Here is a 21,731-nt window from a genome sequence, read left to right as displayed (position 1 = left end):
CATATTTGAAAAATCAGGCAATGGAATGCACCACCATATCAATAAGCTAAAAGAAGAATATCATATATCAATTGATGCAGAAAATCATTTGCAAAATGCAAAACCCATTCATTAAAAAAAAAAAAAAACCAAACTCAGCAGAGTTGGACTAGAGGGGAACTTCCTCAAACTGAATAAATGGCATCTACAAAAAACCTACATCTAATAGCTGTTATACAGCTACTTAACAGTGAAAGACTGAATACTTTATCTGTAAGATTAGGAAAAAGACAAGAATGTCCACTCCTCAGAGTTCTCTTATGGCACAGGAGATTAAGGATCTGGCATTGTCACTGCAGCGGCCGGGGTCGCTGCTGTGGCATGGGTTTAATCCCTGTTCTGGGAACTTCCATATGCTGCAGGTACAGCCAAAAAAGGAAATAACGTCCATTCCAACTACTCATATTGAACAACTGTGTTGGGTGTTCTAGCTACTGCAATAAGTGAAGAAAAAGAAATAAAAGGCATACAGACCAAAAGTAAAACATCTCTACTTACATATTACAGAGAAAGTCCCAAGAAATACACCAAAGAAAACCCTCCTACAATGAAAGAGTGAGTTCAGCAATGTCACAAGATACAATTAACATAATGATACCAAAACTGGAAAATAAAATGCCATTTACAATCACTCTCTCCAAAATAAAATACTTAGCTATAAATCTAACAAAACATTTACAGTTCTGTAAAACTATACAACACTGGTGAATGAAATTAAGATCTAAATAAATGGAGAAATATACCATATTAATGGATAAGGAGACTCAACAAAGTAAAGAAGGCAATTCTCCCCAAATGATATATGGACAACACAATTCCTATTAAATTCCCTGCAAGATTTTTTGTAGATATAGACAAAATTATTCTTAAAACTTATATAGAAAAACAAAGCAAGCAGAATAGCTAAAACAATTTTGAAAGGAATAAAGGGGAAATTATTCTCAAGATTTCTTAAGCAAAGAAAATGAACTTTAATCTAAATTTCACACTGTGCAGAAAGGATCAACTCAGCACGTCTAGGTTTTCCATACCCTGCATATTACAAGAAAGGTCTGGCTTCTAAGGTGTAACCTCTAAACCCTTGAAATATCCAGCATACTAAGACTGCATCTGTCTACTTGGGGACCTTGGGTAACCACATATAGCCTATGCTAAGAATGTGATTTATGGTGGGAGCCTTGAACCATGCGTTATCAGCTTGACTTCTCAAGGCATGGAGCCTAAGGTCATCCACACAGACAGTCAATCAAACCAGAATAACCTACCACAATAAAAAACCTGGACACCAAGGCTTGGATGACCTTGCCCAGTGAGCAATACTCTGTATATGTGATGTCACACATCTCTGCTAAGAGAATTAATCACCGTTCACACAATTCCACTGGGAGAGAACAACTGGAAGTTGGATCTGGCATCTCCTGGACCCTGCCCTTTACTACTTATACTGTCTTTCTTCCACTGCTATTTTAAATCTGTACCCTTTAGCTGCAAAAAACAACAACCAACCAAAAAAAAAAAAAAAAAAAAAAAAAAAAAAAAAAACCATTACCATTAGTATAACAGCTTTTCTGAGTTTTTTGATTCTTTCTAGCAGATAACTGAACCTAAGAGTGGTCTTAGGATACCCAAATCTACAAACATTATAAAAAATGAACTCAAAATGGCTCAAAGACAAAAGGAAAACATATAATGATTAAAATTTTAGGGGAAAAAACAAAAATCTTCAAGATCTAGGACTACTTAAAGAGTTATTAGCCTTGATCCCAAAAGCACAATCCATGTAGGCAAAAACTGATACACTGGACTTACAAACTTTAAAATGTTTACTCTGCAAAAGACACTGCTAGAGGATGAAAAGACAAGTTAGAATGGAATAAAATGTTGGCAAATCAAACAGCCAACAAACAATCAGTATCTAAAATATATAAATAACTCTCAAAGCTCAACAGTAAAAAAAAGAAATAATCCAATTAGAACATGTGCAAAAAACATGAACATTTCATCGAAGAGAATAGATGGCAAATGTTCAACATTATTCATCTTTAAGAAAATAAGAGTTAAAACCACAATGAGCTATCACTACACTCCTATCAGAAAGGCTAAAATTTAAAAACCACCAAAGGCCAGCAAGGATGAAAAGAAAGCTGGATTGCAAACTGATCCATTTCCCCTGCTGATGGAAATAAAATAGTCACTCTGGAAAAGTGTGACAGTTTCTTTAAAAACTAAACACGCAAGTACTATGTAACCAGCAATTGCACTCCTGGACATTTACCACAGAGAAATGAAGACATATGTTCACACCAAAACCAGTACATGAAGTTTAGAGCAGCTTTATTTCTAATAGACAGAAACTGGAAAACAACCCAGATGTCTTGCTATGGGTGAATGGTTAAGCAAAATGTGTCTATCCAATACCACCACTGCTGATCACTACTCAGCAATAAAAAGAAATAAACTATTGATACACACAACAACCTGGATGACTCTCCAGAGAAAAAAGCCCATTGAAGCCAATTCCAAAAGGTTACACACTATACAATTCCATTCACAGGGCATGCTTGAAAAGACAAAATTACAGAAATGGTGGATAGATTAGTGGTTTCCAAGAGTTAAGAGGATGGAGGGAGAGTGGCAATGAGCAGCATGAAGTATATAATGTGGTGACAGAAACATTCTATGTTTTGACTGTATCAGTGTCAATATCCTGGCTATGACACTGTAGTGTAGTTTTGCGAGATACTATGCAGAGGGTAGGATAAGGGGTACACAGAATTTCTGTACTATTTCTTTAAATCACATGTGAATGTACAATTATTTCAAAATAAAAAATTCAGTTAAAAATGAATGAAGAAAAAAATAACAAGATTAGAAGAACAATTTCATTTTACATATAACAACACTAAGCATTATTAAATATTCAAACACTATAATTTGAATATTTATATTTGGAACAAGAAAACATAGTCCTTGAATTTTCTCAATTGTAACAATTCTACAAAGATTTATGTCTAATCATTAAGAATTTAGCTCACCTTCCACGCTGTCAGAACAGGAAGTTCCAATGCCAGTGTCACCACTGTCAGAAGCTATACTATGTCTCCTGATATGGTTATTTCTCTGGTTAGATGGAACAGTTGTGGCCTGCCACAATGATTCATTACCAGGTAACCATGCCGATGAAGAATAATCTGGGCCTACAAAGAGAAAATATACAAAAGTTATTAACACATTTACAATGTCTGTGAGTAGGTAAAAGACATCTTTTGAGCTTGCAAAAAAATGCAAATAAGGTATAAAAGATTATTTTCTGCCCTCAATAATTTAAACAGATGAATGATACATAAGAGTCACCAAATAAATTTAATACACATACAAATTCAGTGCTGATTTAGCAGCTTTCTTTGGCTAAAGGACTCTGATTTCTGCTTATAGACACTGAACTTTCAAACATGAACTACTGCCTTATTTAAAATGTCAGATCTATCATCAATCTACCTGGAAATGTCAGCACTCTGCTCTGTAATATTTGATAGGCAGGCATCTGTGAGCCCATAAACAGGTGTTAGCTGAGAAGTGGAACCCAGACAAGATCGAACTGAAACAAACTATATGACAATGTAAGTATAATATGCTCATGGAAAGCCAAAAATCTATTTTTGCATTATTTTAATTGATTTTATTTCTTTAATTCTCTTTGAATAAAAGTTTAACACCAGAGCATCTTCTTGGCTCTTTATTCAATTTTCCCTTTTGAGTTACATTAAATCTTCACTGTTTAGCCAATTTATCACTTTTCAATGTTCTCTCCATCTTCTTTTTTTCACTTATCTTGTCCATTTTTACTTAATTTATATTTGCCTTTTTCTTTCTTTCTTTTTTTTTTTTTTTTTTGTCTTTTTGCTATTTCTTGGGCCGCTCCCGCGGCATATGGAGGTTCCCAGGCTAGGGGTTGAATCAGAGCTGTAGCCACTAGCCTACGCCAGAGCCACAGCAATGCAGGATCCGAGCCGCGTCTGCAACCTACACCACAGCTCAGGGCAACGCTGGATCGTTAACCCACTGAGCAAGGGCAGGGACCGAACCCGCAACCTCATGGTTCCTAGTCGGATTCGTCAACCACTGTGCCACGACGGGAACTCCTGCCTTTTTCTGATTTATCCATCATCCTCCCTTTATGCTCACTTCATTCTTTTACTGTCTACTACAATGCCACTCAAAATACAGCCATAGACCTGTGCCAGTCTGTCAACTATTTATTACCAGTTCATAAAAGTTAGGTACAGAAATAAAGGATAAGCACTGAGAAATTTTTACAGTAATTTGGAAGAGCAATTCTAAATGTTAAATTTTATACAGAAGTTATAAAAGCACATATCTTTATTAATGGTTAACAGTGATTCTAAAATTGAAGTCTGTAAACTTATTTGTAAGAGTTAACAAGTTCTGTACAAGAATTTTTGAGCTTTCATTTCAATTATACCCTTAAAATTTAATACACATATCACAGATGATCTGAATAGCTACCTTAAAGCATATTTATTATCATATAATTACAGTACTCCCACTTGAGTATTATGTTTGCAATTGCAGTTGTTTCTAAGGGGAAATGACTGAACACTTATAATCAAGATGTAAAATAAAACATCTTTACAGAATTATCGTTTGTACACTATTGAAACTGGCATGCAAGGAGTGCTTTCTAGCAGCTTAATAAACATAAGAATCACAAAATGACAAACATGTCCACAAAGCAATTCACAGATTCAATGCACTACAAAAATTACAAAGACATTTTTCATAGAAATAGAAAAAACAATCCCAAAATTTGTATAGAACTACAAAAGACCTCAAATAGCCAAAGCAATCCTGAGAAAGAAGAAAGAAGCTGGAGGCAAACTTTCTGATTTCAAACCATACTATAAAGCTATAGTAATCTAAACAGTATAATATTGTCATTAAAAAATACATAGTGGAGTTCCCGTCGTGGCGCAGTGGTTAACGAATCCGACTAGGAACCATGAGGTTGCGGGTTCGGTCCCTGCCCTTGCTCAGTGGGTTAACGATCCGGCGTTGCCATGAGCTGTGGTGTAGGTCTCAGACGCGGCTCGGATCCCACGTTGCTGTGGCTCTGGCGTAGGCCGGTGGCTACAGCTCTGATTCAACCCCTACCCTGGGAACCTCCATATGCCGCGGAAGCGGCCCAAGAGATAGCAACAACAACAAAAGACAAAAGACAAAAAAAAAAAAAAAAACCATAGTAAGATATTTTGATTTGCTAATAAGGGCATCACAATGATCTTATCTGTGCTAAGCTTTCTCCTTTTAAAGAAACAAAGCAATTCAGTTTTCCTAAAGTACAGAAACATAATAAAAGAATTATCTATGAAAGTTGATCTTCTCCAGCCTGAATTCACATTTGTCATAACCTTTAAATATAACTACTGTTTTTTAAAAAGATCTCATACTGTATGTGCCTAAAACACTGAAGACATTTAACAAAATGTTATGATTAAAAAAACATTCTAATCTTTAATCGAAATTGAAGAAATTCAATCTGAGAAGAATGACATGCTGTGTCTCTATTCAAGTCAATCCAGAATCACAAAGCAGTAAAAACTAGACAGGAAATATGCTTACCAGGAGATCTAAGGAAAATTTTCTCACACAATAGTTATAAAACCACACTACTAGAATAGGAATTACTCAGTTTCTAGATATATGCTATGCACTTAAAAAAAAAAAAACTTAAAATAAGGCTCAGTGATCTCTGACAATAAAGTCTTACCTAGGTCCTATCATACTAAAGCAATTAAATGACTGTATAGAATTAGCTCTCTCTAGAACAAAGACAGAAGCTTTCTTTAGGAACAAAAAAGATTCCTAAGATACCACACATTGGAACTTCTCTTTGGAAAGCAGTATATTACATTTTTTAATACCAATTTCAATTATTTTAAATAATTGAATGCCCAGAGATAATGATAGCTTTTTTTAAAATTATTAATATTTCTCACACTGGAAATAATAGGAAGATTAGCATCAAATGAATAAGTAACCTATTATATTTTATTTTCTCTCTGAAGCAAAAATGTATACAACATCAAGTCTTCCACAATACTCTACTATAATTCTCTATAAATTTTTTAAATAACACTAAGCCAGAAAAAATAAAACACCATTGGCAAAGCAGACTTACAGTTTTAAATAAAAAGCTGAATATATAATAGGAACCATGAATACAAAATTTAGAGTTTTCTAAAAATCAACCATTCACTGGATTATGGTCAACCTTTTTAAATAAAACAGAACAGAACAGAAAATATCAAAGCACATTTAACCCTTATTTGAGATAAGGTACACCTCTCATAATTTCACATCTCTGAAATGTTAACAAAGTACTTCTGCACTGAGTTCAGAATAGTGGCTTTCAACGTCTCACTTTTACTAGCCATAGAAATCAATGTACAATTAATTTAAAAAAGAATAAATCCAGGGAATACAACCAAAACACCCAACACATCTAGTCCATTTCTGACTCTTCAGTCCATTTCAGTAGTACTGAACTAGATCTCTCCCCTCCTGTCCACTGGCACAGATCATCCGTCTTTGGGCTAGAATGCTACACAGACCTCCTGTTGGACTAACTCTGCCCAAGCCAGCATCTACCCTACTTCCGGAAAACATATTTACATTATTATTTTGCTTACACAGATCTATAGATTCCTTACTACATATTAAACAAAACTTCAACTCCTTAAGTTTGGCAAAATTCTTCACCCATTGAGAACCTAATTTTCTAATACTTTACAACTCGTACCTCAAGAAGCCAGCTCCCCTACACTCCACAGCTGCACATACCTAACTATTGCCTCCCAACAGATCAGGTTCTTCCGTGAGTCCAAGTTATTTCCCTTCTCTCTCTTCTTTAAGAGTCCCAGTTTAGAATCAAACTTGTTCTAAAGGTATTCTCTGATTTCTTCAAGTGGTATTAAAATAACTACTACTTGTGCTCTCCCAATATATCATTCAAAATCCCAGAATAGCATTTTCTAAATTTTATTAACCCAGATGTGTATGACTTTCTTCTCCCTCACCAAATAGAAACAGTGAAAGGTAACTTTTTTTAGTCTCTAGCACAGAGTTGCACAGAAAGGGTCTCAATAAATGTAGTCATCATAATCACTGGGTACCCAATAAATGTTCCTGGTTTAAAATTAAAATTCTAGAAGTTTTATAATTAGATTTGAAAAATATTCTTCCTTTTATTTTAGAATTAAAATGGGTGGTTCTTTTTTTTTTTTTTTTGGTTGTTGTTGTCTGTTTATTTCAAAATATAGTTTTTAAACTACCCCTTGGGCTAGTTTGCATTTAAGTATCTATTTAAAGGTTGGTAAATATTTTCCAAAGCAGCTAAAAAAAAAAAAAAAAAAAAAAGAACCCCCCTCACAAGTGATCTGAGGCCCTACTGGCCAAAACTGTTAATAAATGTAGGAAAACAACCCCCAATGGCATCAAAAAGTCACCAAAAAATTAAATATTAAAACACGGAAAATATTCACATTAATAGTAATGGGGGGGAGACAGAAAATCTTGTACTACACTGGAGAATGCCGAGTTAAGATACAAGAAACTTAATATAGAGATATTTATGTTACTCATCCCACTCCAATACTTCATTTCAGTACTGTTTGTCTCTACAGTAAGTGACTCCAATAGCTTTAACTTTTTTTTTAATTATAGATTTAACAGTGTAGCTTAGTGGAAGGGAACATGGACTGTGAAATTAGGCTGCCTGGCTTCAAGTTCTGTATCACCCCTCACAAGCAGTGAGACCTTGAGTAAATCACTTTGTCAATCTGCGCCTCAGTGTCTTCATGTGTAAAAAGAGAAAAAAATTACAATATCTATCTTACAAGGCTTTTTTTTTTTTCCTCCCACTCCCTCCCCCTCCCCCCTGGCAACCACAAGTCTATTCTCCAAGTCCATGATTTTCTTTTCTATGGAAAGGTTCATTTGCGCCGTATATTAGATTTTAACATATGGCACAAATGTATCTTAACAGAGTTTTTTTAAAAAAACGCAAATATATAAAGATATTTTTTAAAGTCCCAGGCATTAAAACAGACACACAGATCAATGGAAAAGAATAAGGTACCCAGAAATACAGCCTCTTCAATAAACGGTGTTGAGAAAACTGGACAATCACATGGAAAAGACTGAAAGTGGACCTCTACCTTATACCATACATAAAAATCAAGGCAATGGGTTAAATATGTAAGACATGAAACCATAAAACTAAAAGAAAACACAGGTGGTAAGCTCCTCGACATCAACCTTGGCAATGATTTTTTTTATTTGATACCAAAAGGCAATAAAAGGTACAAGTAAAAAGCAGACTACATCAAACTAAAAAGTTTCTGCACAGCAGAACCATCAACAAAATGAAAAGGCAATCCACTGAATGGGAGCAAATATTTGCAAGTTATATATCTGATAAAGAATAAATATCCAAAATATATGTAACTTATACCACTCAACAGCAAAAAAAACAAAGAAACAAAAAAACTGATTTTAAAAATGGAGAGAGGAACTGAATAGATTTTTCCAAAGAAGACATACACGGCCAACAGGTATAAGAGAAGGTGCTCCACATCACTAACAAGCAGGGAAATGCAAATCTAAGCCACTCTGAGATATCACTTCATACCTGTTAAAATGGCTATTATCAAAAAGACAAGAAATAACGACTGTTCGTAAGAACGTGGAGAAAAGAGAATCCTTGTATAATACTGGTAGGAATGTAAACTGGTGCAGCCACAATGGAAAACAGTCTAGAGGTTACGAAAGAAACTAAAAATAGAACTATCCTATGATCCAGCAGTCCTACTTCTGGGTATACACTCAAAGGAAATAAAACCATTACCCCAAAGAGATATCTGCATCCTCCATGTTCACTACTGCAATATTTATAATAGCCAAAACATGGAAATAACCTCAGTGTCCATCAACAGATGAATGAATAAAGAAAATGTATTTAGGTAGAAAGGAATATTATTCAGCCATAAGAATAAAGGAAATCTTGCCATTTGTGACAATGTGAATGAAACTTGAGGACATCATGCTAAGTGAAATATGCCAAACAGAAAAAGAATACTGTATGATCTCATTCATATGTAGAATCTAAAAAAAAAAAAAAGCACCCAAACAGACTCATGGAGACAGGGAACAGACTGGTGGCTGCCAAGGGTGGGGTGTGAAGGTGGGGGAAATGGGAAACGGTTGTCAAAAAGTACAAACTTCCAGTTATAGGGAAAATAAGTTTGGGGATATAATGTACAGCATGGTGACTACAGTTAACAATACTACACCGTATATTTGAAAGTTGCTAAATGAGTAAATCTTAAAAGTTCTCATCACAAGAAAAAAAAATTGTATGTGGTGATGGATGTTAACTAAACTTACCGCAGTGATCATTGTGCAATATACACATATATAAAATTATACTGTACACCTTCAACTAGTATGATATTATCAATTATATCTCAATCAAATTGGGAAAAAAAATCCAGCTCAATCTAAGTTAATTGACTTTCTTGCATTTAACGATTTGAATCAAATTTTAAGTAATCGTCAACTAGTATTCTTTGCTAAGTATAAGAAAGAAGAGTTCCCATTGTGGTGCAGCAGAAATGAATCCAACGAGTAACCATGAGGTTGCAGGTTCGATCCCTGGCCTCGCTCGGTGGATTATGGATCAAGTGCTGCCAAGAGCTGTGGTGTAGGTCGCAGATGTGGCTCAGATCCTGGATTGCATATAGGCCGGCAGCTGTAGCTCCGATTTGACCCCTAGCCTGGGAACTTCTATATGCCATGGGTTCAGCCCTAAAAAATAAATAAGTAAATAAATAATCTGGAAGCTCAATCATTAACTATTATTTGTACTATTAGTGCAAATAATATTAGTACCTATTTGTACCATTACTAAAACTATCATTAAAAATAACGTTTAAAAACACCCCTATATCATTCTTCAGATATGATTCTGTATTTCCTTGTTTTCAATTCTAGTATAACAAGGAAGAGCTTTAAACTAGGGTGGTTCAGGCTGAAGTTAAAATTAACTCAATTAAGAACAATGATCAGATGGATAAATGAGTGGTTCACCTTTCACAGAAAAAGTATTCAACACTGGTTGAATTCAAACCAGTAATATTCACTTACATGTAAAACAAGGAACTCAAGAGTATTAGGGTAGCAAGCAACATAAAAAAAAAAAGGATGTGCCTTCTGATTTCAATATGTGGCTAGGCCAAAGATTCCTGTCTTATATTCTGGTTACATGAAATGCTATATTCCAACAAGTATTTTGGTGGCCATTTGGAATGAGGGCCACATTTAATTTAGTCTGTCATAAGCCTTTGTTTCTAAGCTGGAAAAAATGAAGTATGATAAAAACTTTTTTAATAAAACTTCTACAAATGTGAGGAAGTATAATAAGTGGTATTCCAGAAGGGTTTACCTTTGTCTTTGAATACAACTATTTCATAATGTCAATTAATAGAGAAAATATTCTACATAGTAGCAAATTACTGCAAACCTAAGGAGGCTCATCAGCACCCAGGAGAAAACTAAAAGTCAAAAAATAAATAAATAAATAAACATTCCTAAATAAAGTTGTTAGACCTAATGCTAGATCTAATAAGAATTCATGTAGTTATTAACCTCCGAAGGAAACAGTAGCTAATATTTTCTCAATTAGCCTTTTATTTTCTGATACCTAAGTGCTTTGCACAATACATTTAAATGCCAAAATTAAAACCAAGCTTTAGTCTTAAAACACTCCAAAATCAAGTTTTGAGAAAATTTATAAATTTCTAGACAAACTTTTTTGTACATTTTCCTAAATTGAAATAGGATGCTCAGAATTAATGAAAAAGCTTTTAAAAAGTTCCAGTAATGTCATGACAAAGCAAAATATATTTATTAACATCAATAAGCACACAATCTTTGCCACTATAAAGGAGTGTAACCATCTCATAGAAAATTTTAAGCTTTACACAAAACACAGTCCAAATTTTTCTTCCCATTCTCTTCCAGAAGCATAACTAATTAAAGTTCATTTTAAAACTTTAGGGCAACCCAACTAGGAACAATGAGGGTGCAGGTTCCATCGCTGGCCTTGCTCAGTGGGTTAAGCCTCTGGCGTTGCCATGAGCGGTGGTATAGGTCGAAGTCGAGGCTCAGATCCTGCGTAGCTGTGGCTGTGGCTATGGCTATGGCACAGGCTGTTAGCTGTAGCTGGACCCCCAGCCTGGAAACCTCCATATGCCTCGGGTGTGGCCCTAAAACAACAAAAAAAGCCCACAAAGACTTTAGTACTGAAACACAGCATCAATAAAGCAATGAAGACATCTGCTATGTAAAGAGGGCATAAAACAAAGTTTCCTGATCTTAAAGTTACTCTCTTTAAAGTAATTTAAAATATCCTAAAAGTAATTCAAAATGTTATCAATGACTTGAATTAATTTAGTACTACCTAATGAAGTCTTAATGCAATTTATTACAGAGAAAAGAAGTAGAGATAGAGTTACCAATTTGAGGTAGATTCTCAGGCCAAAGCACAAAATAAAATTAAACACCAAACTCTGGTCCCCTGATTAAGAAAATCTATTCTGACAGAAGGAACACTTGACCAATTCAGATGCCATGCGCACAGTCCTCTAGTCAAGACTCAGCCACTGTTCAATATGAGGCATCCAGGAGACACTTCCCCTCGTTTCTAAAACTGAATGTCCCAGGCACACCCAGACAGTTGGTCACCCTGGCTTGAGAAGTGGTAAAGGAGAAAGCAGTCAAAACACTTATTGAGCACTCATGCACCAATCTCTACACAATAAAGTACGCTAACTGGATTAGACAATCTTTTATACCTATCAGTTTTAAATGTTTTAAGTTTCTCAGTGAAACAGAGACTCTGGTGAAGACTCCCTTCTGTCTCCTCTCTTCTAGAACACCACACTCTCCTGGTTTTACTCCAACCTCACTGCCTGCTCCTCAGTCTCTCTGGATGGCTCCTCTTCCTCTACCTGACCGGAAAATATTAACCTGTGCTGTCTTCTCTATACTATATGTCATCACCCTTCAGCACCGTTTATACACAGGTAACTCTCAAAATGCCTACTACCTCCACTTCATCTAACTCTCCACTGAGATCCAAACTTGTATACACAGCATGTCACCTGAACCTCACCTCAAACTCTACATGGCTAAAACAGAACTCTAGATTCCACTTATCTTCCTCATATTCTTCCCCACCTCAGGAAATGGCACCTCGATCAATTATCTTTGATTCCTCCTTCCCTCCCCGGCTACTTCTAAACCATCAGTAAAGCCTGTCAGCTCTATTTCCCTATTCCGAACCCATTCTCTTCTCTCCAACTGAATCTTACCACTCTAATCTAAACCATCATCTCTCAGTTACTGCAATGACCTATTAACTGGCTTTCCTACTGTCAATCTTCCCCCCACCATGCTGCAATTTCTTCCCCCACAAAGAAGCCAGGAGTGATCTCTAAACACCAAGGACAGGGAATGTCTGTTTCACTTCCCCAGTACACAAAACACAGAACAATGTCTGCCTCACAGTAGCACTCAATGTACTGAGTCTAAGAATGACCACTCATTCCCCCTACCCTTCCACAGCTACCCTCCCCCACACAGAATGAATCCAAACTTCTTGTAACACCTTAGCTTAATAGGCCTTCCTTACCTCATATCTCTGCTCACTATGCTCCAGAATCACTGACCCTGATATTCCTCAAACTGTCCAAATTCATTTCTACCCTAGAGCTGTCCCTATACCTTCTGCAAGAACACTCCTCCCCTCATGTCTGGTTCCTTCTCATCATTCAGGTCCCACAACAATGCTACATCCTCACAGAGGCCTCCTCTACCCAGATCTACTCGTCCTCTGCCATTTCACCCAGCTCCCTTTTCTTCACAATACTTAACATTTGCTAAATTATCTTGTTCATTTACTTATAGACTGTTTCCTCCCTACGAGAATATAAGTTCCATTAGAGCTAGGACCTTACCTTTCTTGTTCAATGATATATCCCCTTAGCCTAGTACAATGCCTACCACCCAAAATCTACTGAAAGAATGACTCACATTTACCAAGTACTTATGCACATGCCAAGCACTATGCTAGTCAACAATGATTTTTTTAATTAAAGAGAAATAGAAAGTGGAATAAAATATTAGTATGAAAAGAGCCATTTGATGTTCTTTTATGTTGATCATTTCCATTCTTAAAATGACCTTATACAAAATACTCCATTTTGTAGAATATTATTTTGCCAGTACAAATATGAATGTCCTTAAAGTAGTAATAATAAATTAGTATCTTGTACCTTTAGAAATTATCTAGGTGATCACATTATTCATTTTTAATGCACAATTTGAGGGAACTAACTAAGCTATAACTCAGTGAAATCTGTGAACTTTCATTTCTTCATCATTTTCTCAGAGTATACATACATACATTTCATCCAGTCAGAAAACTCAAGACTGTAAAAACTGTCTATTCTCTATATACAAAAACATTCACAACATGACAACAGAGGTTGTCAACTCACCATTTATTGCCTGGCCTCAGACTAATTTATCAGCTTGATTCAAGCCAAGAAGCTATCAAATTCCAGTTAATAATCAGGTTCATTTCAGAAAAGTCATCACTGAAGTTGAGATTCACCCCTTACCCACCGATGTCTATTATAAAAGAGTATGTCCAATTGAGTTTAGGCAGAAGAGTTATGTTTCATTGTTACCATAGTACTTTAAGGGTTCATTTAATTCATAACCACAGAAAAACTTAGTATTTGACATAACATACCAGTTACTACCACCATCATTATGACATCACTAAACACCTTATGGACATCAACCAGGAAAAGGTAGATTTAAAGCTCAAAGCACTACACAAATGACGTTTCTTCGGATCATGTAAGTGTTTTCTATAACATTTTATTTTTAGCACATTTTAAAACTGTTATATCCTACTCCAAAATGTTGAGGGTTAAATATATTGATATTAAGTATGATTTATAAAAAGAAACAAATTCAGTATTACTAGGTATATGTACGCAAAACATCTCCATGACCAGATTTTTTAAATCTAAGGGAAATACATCCATCTTTTATCCAATTTTGAAACTATTATACATTTCAAATAACAGTGTTCTCAAATGCACGCAAAGTGTATAAAAGACATACCACTTACTCTATTTAAAAGTAGCTTTCTAAACACATTTGCCAATTGAAAAAAAGGGGGGAATTGTTTAATCTTTTTGTGGAAATATATTCATTTTACTTTCATTTATAACAGTTACTCTGTAATGCTGAAAAACTTTGAGTAAAGCCAAAACAAAATTAAATCCTAAATCAAAGGTCAAAAGTTCAGTATTTTCCAAACCACACTTATTATTCCTACTTGTTTTTACTGCCATTACCTTAAAAAGAAAGTTTTCTCCAATTTTTTAGAAAATTAGTTCAATATTACCTTTGTTTTTCTCTTTAGTTATATAACTGTATGAACAAACTAGTTTCAGAACACCTAGAATTAGCCCACATATTGAGACAAATTCATTTAAGTACCAGAAATTATTTACTTATCCCTGTTTTCATACTAGCCCTCAAAACCAAAATGACTGCTGATAAATTCAATCAGAAGACTGGTTCCTTCCGTTTTCAGAGAAGCCCTAAAATCGCTCAAGGTAGTCAAAAGATAATAATGGACAATGTTTCAAATATATAAATTTTCTTTAAGTTCTTATAAAGAAAAAAAATGCCTACATGAATCAACTCAGAGGTCATTATCTTGGCCTTCATCATCTGCACATTTGCTAAAGAAGCCACACAAGTTTTTTATCTAAGGTGAAAATTTTTTAAACTAAAAAAATAGGAGTTCCCGTCATGGCTCAGTGGTTAATGAATCCAACTAGGAACCATGAGGTTGTGGGTTCGATCCCTGGCCTGGGTCAGTGGGTTAAGGATCCAGCATTGCTTCGAGCTGTGGTGCAGGTCACAGAGGCGGCTCGGATCCCACGTTGCTATGGCTCTGGCATAAGCTGGTGGCTACAGCTCCAATTAGACCCCTAGCCTGGGGTGGCCCAGGGGAAGAAAAAAAAAAAAAGACACAAAAATAATAATTTTAAATATTTGCTTTGCCCAAGAAGAAAATAAGCATTAATAATTACACCATACCATCAAAATAATCTATTCTCAGCATACATCTGAAAAAAAATTTTATTGGAAAGGCTGTCCTGACTTACCAAAGGTTTACCACTGTCAGAGGTGAGATAAAATACATGTTGGATAAAGACAACATTGTCCAAGTTTCTTAAAATTGGGTAGTATTTATTTTTTGCCACAACAAAGGCTGCAATATAACTTTCAAAGTCCTTTCTTTAGTTAATTAACAATTTGTATGCACTATGACATTTTCTTTCTCAGAGAAAACAATGGAAAAAAGAAGACGGTGCTTGGGTGATATTATGCCTTCAAACATGTTATTATTACAAATAAATTTTAAAAGGTTAGGTTACCAAGACATTACAGATGGCTTTTGACATGTACAGATAAATTGAAACCACTCCCTCCAGCCCCTAGGGATAATAAAGTGTCTTCTCACTCACTGAAGTTACTTTGATTGAAGATTTTTAAATGCTCACTAAGCATCAGAAACCTCTCAACTGCTGTCTCCTCTTAGGACAAATAGCATACATTTTAGAGAAAATAATTTCCTACTTACATATATTTTTTAACTAAACTTGTGCCTATTCTTCTATTATTTCTAAAAGTGTTGCAGGACCAAATTTAAGAGAATTATTTCAAATCTAACTCTGGATTTTAAAACTTACATATATCTAGATCTAATGTAGAGTATGCTACTTCAGTTAACAATACTGTATTGTATGCTTGAAGTTTAAGAGGATAGATCTTAAACTTTTCTCACCACACACACACACAAAGCATGGTAACTATGTGAGATGATGCATATGTCAACTAGTTTGATTGTGGAGATCATTTCACAATGCATACGTCTATCAAAACCAAGTTGCACATAGCAAATATATGTACAATTTCTATTTGTCAATTACACCCTCAATTAGGCAGAGAAATTTATATAGGTCTAAAAAATATTCACGTCACAAGTTTCTAACATCGCAGAATTGCATTATTTGAAATTTAATACAAATCTGAGTTTATGCCTGATATTTTTTAAATTGCAAAAACACTACCAACAAAAAACCAAATGCTGCTTCTGCTTTTTTGTTTTGCAAATAACTTTTAAAGTGTCTACAAAAATGTCAGTTACACGAATCGAGCTCAAACATTTTGTGTAAGAAGGCTACTTAACAGAAGTCCTGGAAGCTCCTAAAATTGTAGGAAAAAAATTGTGTATGTACATATGGCGGTTTTTTTCTGGATAAGTGGTCCATACAACTTGCAGCTACTCAAGGGAGGGTTCAAAATCCAATTAAGATTAAAGTGCCTGAAAGAACCATTAACGTCAGTCAAATAACTTGTCACAGGTAACCCAAGCCTTTTTTTTTTTTTTTTAATATCCTGATTAGGGGAAGATTTATCCTAATTTGGTGGCTCCTACACAACTTTTAAGCGACGCAGGCATTAAATGGCTGTGCATTACAAACAGGTCCCTTCGCACACCCAACGCAGCAAACCCCAAATTTTCCTTGAAAGGGCCAAGGAGAGGCAAATAGATTAACATTCCGGTTGCTCAAAAATCGATGGGCTCTGGCAGGACATGTCCTCCAGAAAGGACTGCTGGGCGGTAACCAGGTTTCAGGGAGGGGCTGGACCCCTGGGGGGGGTTGCAGCCAAGGCATCAGCCGCAGCCTCCTTCCGCCCCCAAACGCGCCCTAAAGCAGCGGCTGCAGGCGCAGATGCAGCAGCCCCCCGCCCTCCGAGACGCGCCCCGCGCCGCCGCGGCTGCAGCACGGTCGCAGCGACCTTCCCGTCTGGGTCTCCGTGAGCCCCGTTATCCACGTCGGCCGCACACCCCAGGAGGAAAAAGGAGAAGGTCGCACAACAAAGCCCAACCCGAGGAGGCCCAGGCGAGCTGTAAGTTGGGGCGCCGGGGCTGCGGCCGGAGGAGCGGCCGGGACACCGAGCCGCGCGGGGCCGGTGCGCCGAGATGCGGGGCGGACAGGGCCGGGGACGCGGGCCGCCAGATGTCAGCCCGCGGAGCCGGGTGTCGGCAGCCTGGAGGAAGCTGGGCTGGCTGGCAGGCGCGCGGCGTCGGGGGCGGGCGGCCAGGGGGAAGCCAGGCCTGAGGAAGGAGGGGAGCGGCGGCTGAGTCCCGAGGCACCGCAGTCGGCCGCGACCCCCACCGCAGCCAGGGGCCTGTCCCGTTACTTACCCGCGGGGAAGCTGCGGGTTCCGCCTGGGCTGTCCCTGCCGCCGGCATCCGCAGTCAGGAAGCGCCCCCACATTGCGGGCCGGAGTGCCGAGTGGGCCGGGGGCGCCCGACTCCCCACGTCCGTCCTCCGCTGCCTTCGCCTCCTGCCTCTTCGGCGGCGGAAACTTGTGCGGAGCCTGGGCCGAGGAGGCACCGGCGGGGGGGCGAGCGGGCGGGCTGGTTAACGGCTGCTCAGCGACGGGCGGGGACCGCAGGAGCCAGATTCGCTACAGCGGCGGCGGCTGCCATGGTCGAGCCGCCTGGGTTGAGGCCCGAGCCAGGGAAGCGGAGGCCCTGCGGCGTCGGCGGCTTGGTCTCCGGCTGAGCCCAGGTTCAGAGGCTCCAAGCGAAGTTGCAGCTGCGGCTTCTCTCCGCCCCCTCCGCCTGAGGAGCCGGAGGCCGATCTAAGCGGGGGCGGGGCTTGTAGGGGGCGGGGCCTCGGGCGCTTATATAAGGCGTGCGCGGCGCGGGGCGGAGACTGTGGGCAGGTCCCGGTGGGTTCCTTTACGCAGCTGTGCATTGCCAGCGGCGAATGCTCTTCCGACCTACCAACTGCGTCCCTGGTTTCTCAGCCCGGAGCCATTATCGGTTACGAAGAGGGCGGTAACTTGGTACTGGGTCTAATCTTTAGGTTTTCGCCACCACCCATCGCCCCAGTCCCTTGGGTAGTCCCTCAGGGGCACCTGAGAAAGACGTGGATGACCTGCCTCTCCCCTCGAGGTTTCTTGAGATGGAAGAGTTTTACACAGGAGGGGTTGAGGGAGACTCTCAGCCTCATTTGGGATTAAAGTCGTCAACCATGAATTCCACAAACATCGTTTGTGGGGGATCACTATTGGGGGTAGCGAAAGAGGTCGTTTTCTCAACTAGCAAATTAAATGGGGGGCGGGAGGGTGCAGACAGAGACGGGTACAAAATATCTATCACCTAGAGACTTATGCACACACACACACACAACAGGCAGAAAAAAAGACCCGAGGGTAATTAGTACCAGAGGGTTCAGAGAGGGGCCCGAAATTTTTAATCTGGTAGCCCAGTGTTCCAGATGATCATCAGAAAGGAGTCAAAATGGCACCAGAGCGACTTCCTTACTCCTATACTCCAAGTTCCTCCTTCCACCTGGTCAGTTGCCACTTTTTACCTGAACCCAGAGTGCAGGGGCAGATATCCTGAGGAAGGACAAAAGGGTGCAGCATCGTCTTTTTAAATCTTACTTTTATTGACAATATAATCTTTCCAATATTTAGATACAAAATAGTTCCTTTAATAAATATTGGTCGAACACTGCAGGAGGCAGGCTCTGCACTGGGCCAATGAATCAGGTAAACCTTAATGAGTCAGGCAAATTCTTAACCATCAGCAGGCTTGGAGTCCATTGACTTTTTTCTGTTTTGCTAAGGGAGGCCTTATGTTTGTATTTAAGCATCCTGTAATTGGGAAATACTGCTTAAAACTTTTAGAGATTAAATTACATCTCTGTCTTGTTTTGGGGGGGTTGCTTTTCTTTTCTTTTTTTTTTTTTTCCTTTTTTCCTCACATCTGTCTTGTAATTTATCTGATTGCAGATAAATTTTACATTTACTCCTCCTCCCATAGAGTTCCACTATTTCTCCAAATCATGAGCAGTTGGCCAAGGGTCAACTGTTTCAAAGGATAGAAAATGACAGAAACATGAAAAAATAATGTAATTGGTTCCTTTTTGTGATTTAAATGTGCATTACCTTACACTTGAATACTATAGGTCAAAAGGAAACCTAGAAAAGTAAATTACAACGCAAATTGTCAGAAGCTATAGAACTATATAAAAATATCCTTTTTTCATGATTTATAGTTACCATCCTCTCATAATAAGTATAGCACTTATTAAATACCATACCTTTTTAATACAGTTCTAAAAAGTGTATGAACTATTACAGATATATATCAGTCCTTTGCGAATTTAATATATATTTATTTTTATTCCAAAACGCTGCCAACTTCCACTCAATTTTAAGCAGTGTTTAAAGAAAACCATTTACTCAGGTTTTCTACATCTTTTTATCAAATTAAGGGGCATGCCACTACAAACACCAAAGAAAGTACATGTGAAGCTGAAGCTATGTGAGATATTTCAATATCTATTACACAGTAAAAGCAAAACATGTTGCTATTTTGGCATTTGGCACCAAAAATAAAAATGTTTGTGTTCCTACTAATTAAAATTGGGAGGATAAAGATCTAATGCAATTAAAATAATCAAAATACTAAGAATATTATGTATATGAAGTAAACTGTAACCAACCACTTTTTTAAATCATACCAATTCTGAATATACAGTTGATCCTTGAACAATGCAGGGGTTAGAGGGCATGTTATCTGCACAGTAGGAGTATCCAAGTATAACTTAAAGTCACCCCTATTGGAGTTGCTGTTGTGGCTCAGTGGTAATGAACCTGATTAGTATCCATGAGGATGTGGGTTTGATCCCTGGCTTAACTCAGTGGGTTAAGGATCTGGCATTGCTGTGAGCTGAGGTGTAGGCTGCAGATGTAGCTCAGATCCCACATTGCTGTGCCTGTGGTGTAGACCGACAGCGGCAGCTCTACTTTGACCCCTAGCCTAGGAACCTCCATATGCCACAGGTGTGGCCCCCAAAAGCAAAATAAATAAAGTCACCCCTATCTACAATCCCTCAATATCTGTGATTTGGCCTCCAAGGATTCAACCAATCAGAGATCACATATTAATACGGTATTCACTTTTGAAAAAAAATTTGCATATAAGTGGACCCACACAGTTTAAACCATGTTGTCCAAGGGTCAGCTGTACATGGAATTGATATTTTCCTCCACAATCATGATAAACCCAGTATCCATGGTTCTTAGAATGATTAAAACTAATCATAGCACAAGATTGAGAGCCTGGGGACTACCTAACAGTTACTATGCCTGATATTGTAAACCAGCATGTTTTTGTTTCATTGTAACAAATATAAAGACTAAAAGGAGAATCTTACAGACTAAGATATTTATTATTGAACTTTGGAATTTTAGTAATTTTTCTTATAAGCAGAGATAATACAAGTAAGTAAAGAAAATGTGACTGTATGCACACATGTGTGTATTTGCTTAGGTAAAATATAGGTACTTATTGTTTTGGGAGAAAACTTTTAAAAATATAAACTGGAACACAAAAGAGGAAAATAGTTCCAAAAACACCATATTTAATAGCAAACCATATCAAACTCTTCATTTGAAATATTATGTTAAAAAAGACGTTATTTGAAAATGAAAAATAAATGTTGCATTCATGTATCTTAAATTCTTTGGATGTGAATCTCTGAAATAATTAAGTTGAGCTATCTTACATCTATTTTTCTTATATAAATTTATCATATTGGGCAAACAACAACCAGAGAATCGAAGGGTGATATAACAATGGATAAAAAATGATATTTTGAAATTTAAACAACATTTTATGCTTAATATAGGGAATCTCAAGGGAGATTAATGTTTACAAAAATATAAAATATCAAAACAAACAAGTGCAGAAAAATTACACCAACAAATAAAAATTGAAATAGTTCCCAAAGAACAATTGCCACTTTATAGAAACAGATTTGAGGATAAGTCTGAAAAACTCCAAGGAGTAGATAGTTCTGAGGTATTAAAGGTGTAACAAGGACTGTGATATATTACCTCTTTCATATCACAAAAATGACAAGTTACCAAATTTATTATGGGTTGTTGTAATCTCAAATCATTTATAAAAATGAAAAGAAAAGAAAACTAAGAAACTCTTTCACTTGATGATGGATTTGAAAATCTTGTTTGGATTCCTAGCAGATACATTCAATTATACAAAGGTGAATAGAAAACATATAGGTTACTTAACCTGTCTATGCCTCAATTTCCTCATCTGTAATTTGTGGATTATAATAGTAACTATGTCATAGGATTTTTGTGGGCATTAAATGAGTTGATATTTGTAGCATACTTAAAACAGTGCATATGTGCACCCTATATTGGTGACGCAGGCGTACAGTCTAGAAATGGAATGCTGTTATGCCTGAACAGGAAAAAATAACATTTATTGGTACATCTTGGTTGTAGACGATGCTTTGTATCAGAATGGTATAACAGAAGAGTGTAAAGCACTAATATCTTTTCCTGACCCTTTGGAGCCATTCATTAGTCCAGGGATTCTGGTGAAATGATACGATTTTGAG

General features: G+C 37.4%; 1 protein-coding gene across 4 annotated transcripts in view; it reads right to left on the bottom strand.

Moving 5' to 3' along the window:
- The window catches only part of CEP85L (centrosomal protein 85 like), a 163,338-nt gene extending 145,408 nt beyond the window's left edge, over window positions 1-17,930 (bottom strand). For 3 of the 4 annotated variants that reach the window (XR_014804810.1, XM_003121248.6, XM_084958157.1), the window contains exons 1-2: window positions 17,486-17,930; window positions 3,075-3,236 (exon numbers count right to left, since the gene is read on the bottom strand). Coding sequence is in view for 2 of the 4 variants with exons in the window: in XM_003121248.6 (XP_003121296.4) it covers window positions 3,075-3,236; window positions 17,486-17,558 (235 nt within the window). In the remaining 2 variants the exon portion in view is untranslated. Of the gene's footprint in view, window positions 1-3,074; window positions 3,237-13,679; window positions 13,942-17,485 lie in introns of those variants that run through there. The other variant, XM_084958159.1, reaches the window with a different exon arrangement.
- Window positions 17,931-21,731: the final 3,801 nt, after the last annotated feature.

This window comes from Sus scrofa, chromosome 1 (genome assembly GCF_054392235.1).
Source record: "Sus scrofa isolate SSC_HxYL_T2T_F1_AM1 chromosome 1, Sscrofa_HxYL_maternal_Yorkshire_Landrace_v2.0, whole genome shotgun sequence".
NCBI lineage: Eukaryota > Metazoa > Chordata > Mammalia > Artiodactyla > Suidae > Sus > Sus scrofa.
This window is presented reverse-complemented; position numbering and strand designations above follow the sequence as displayed.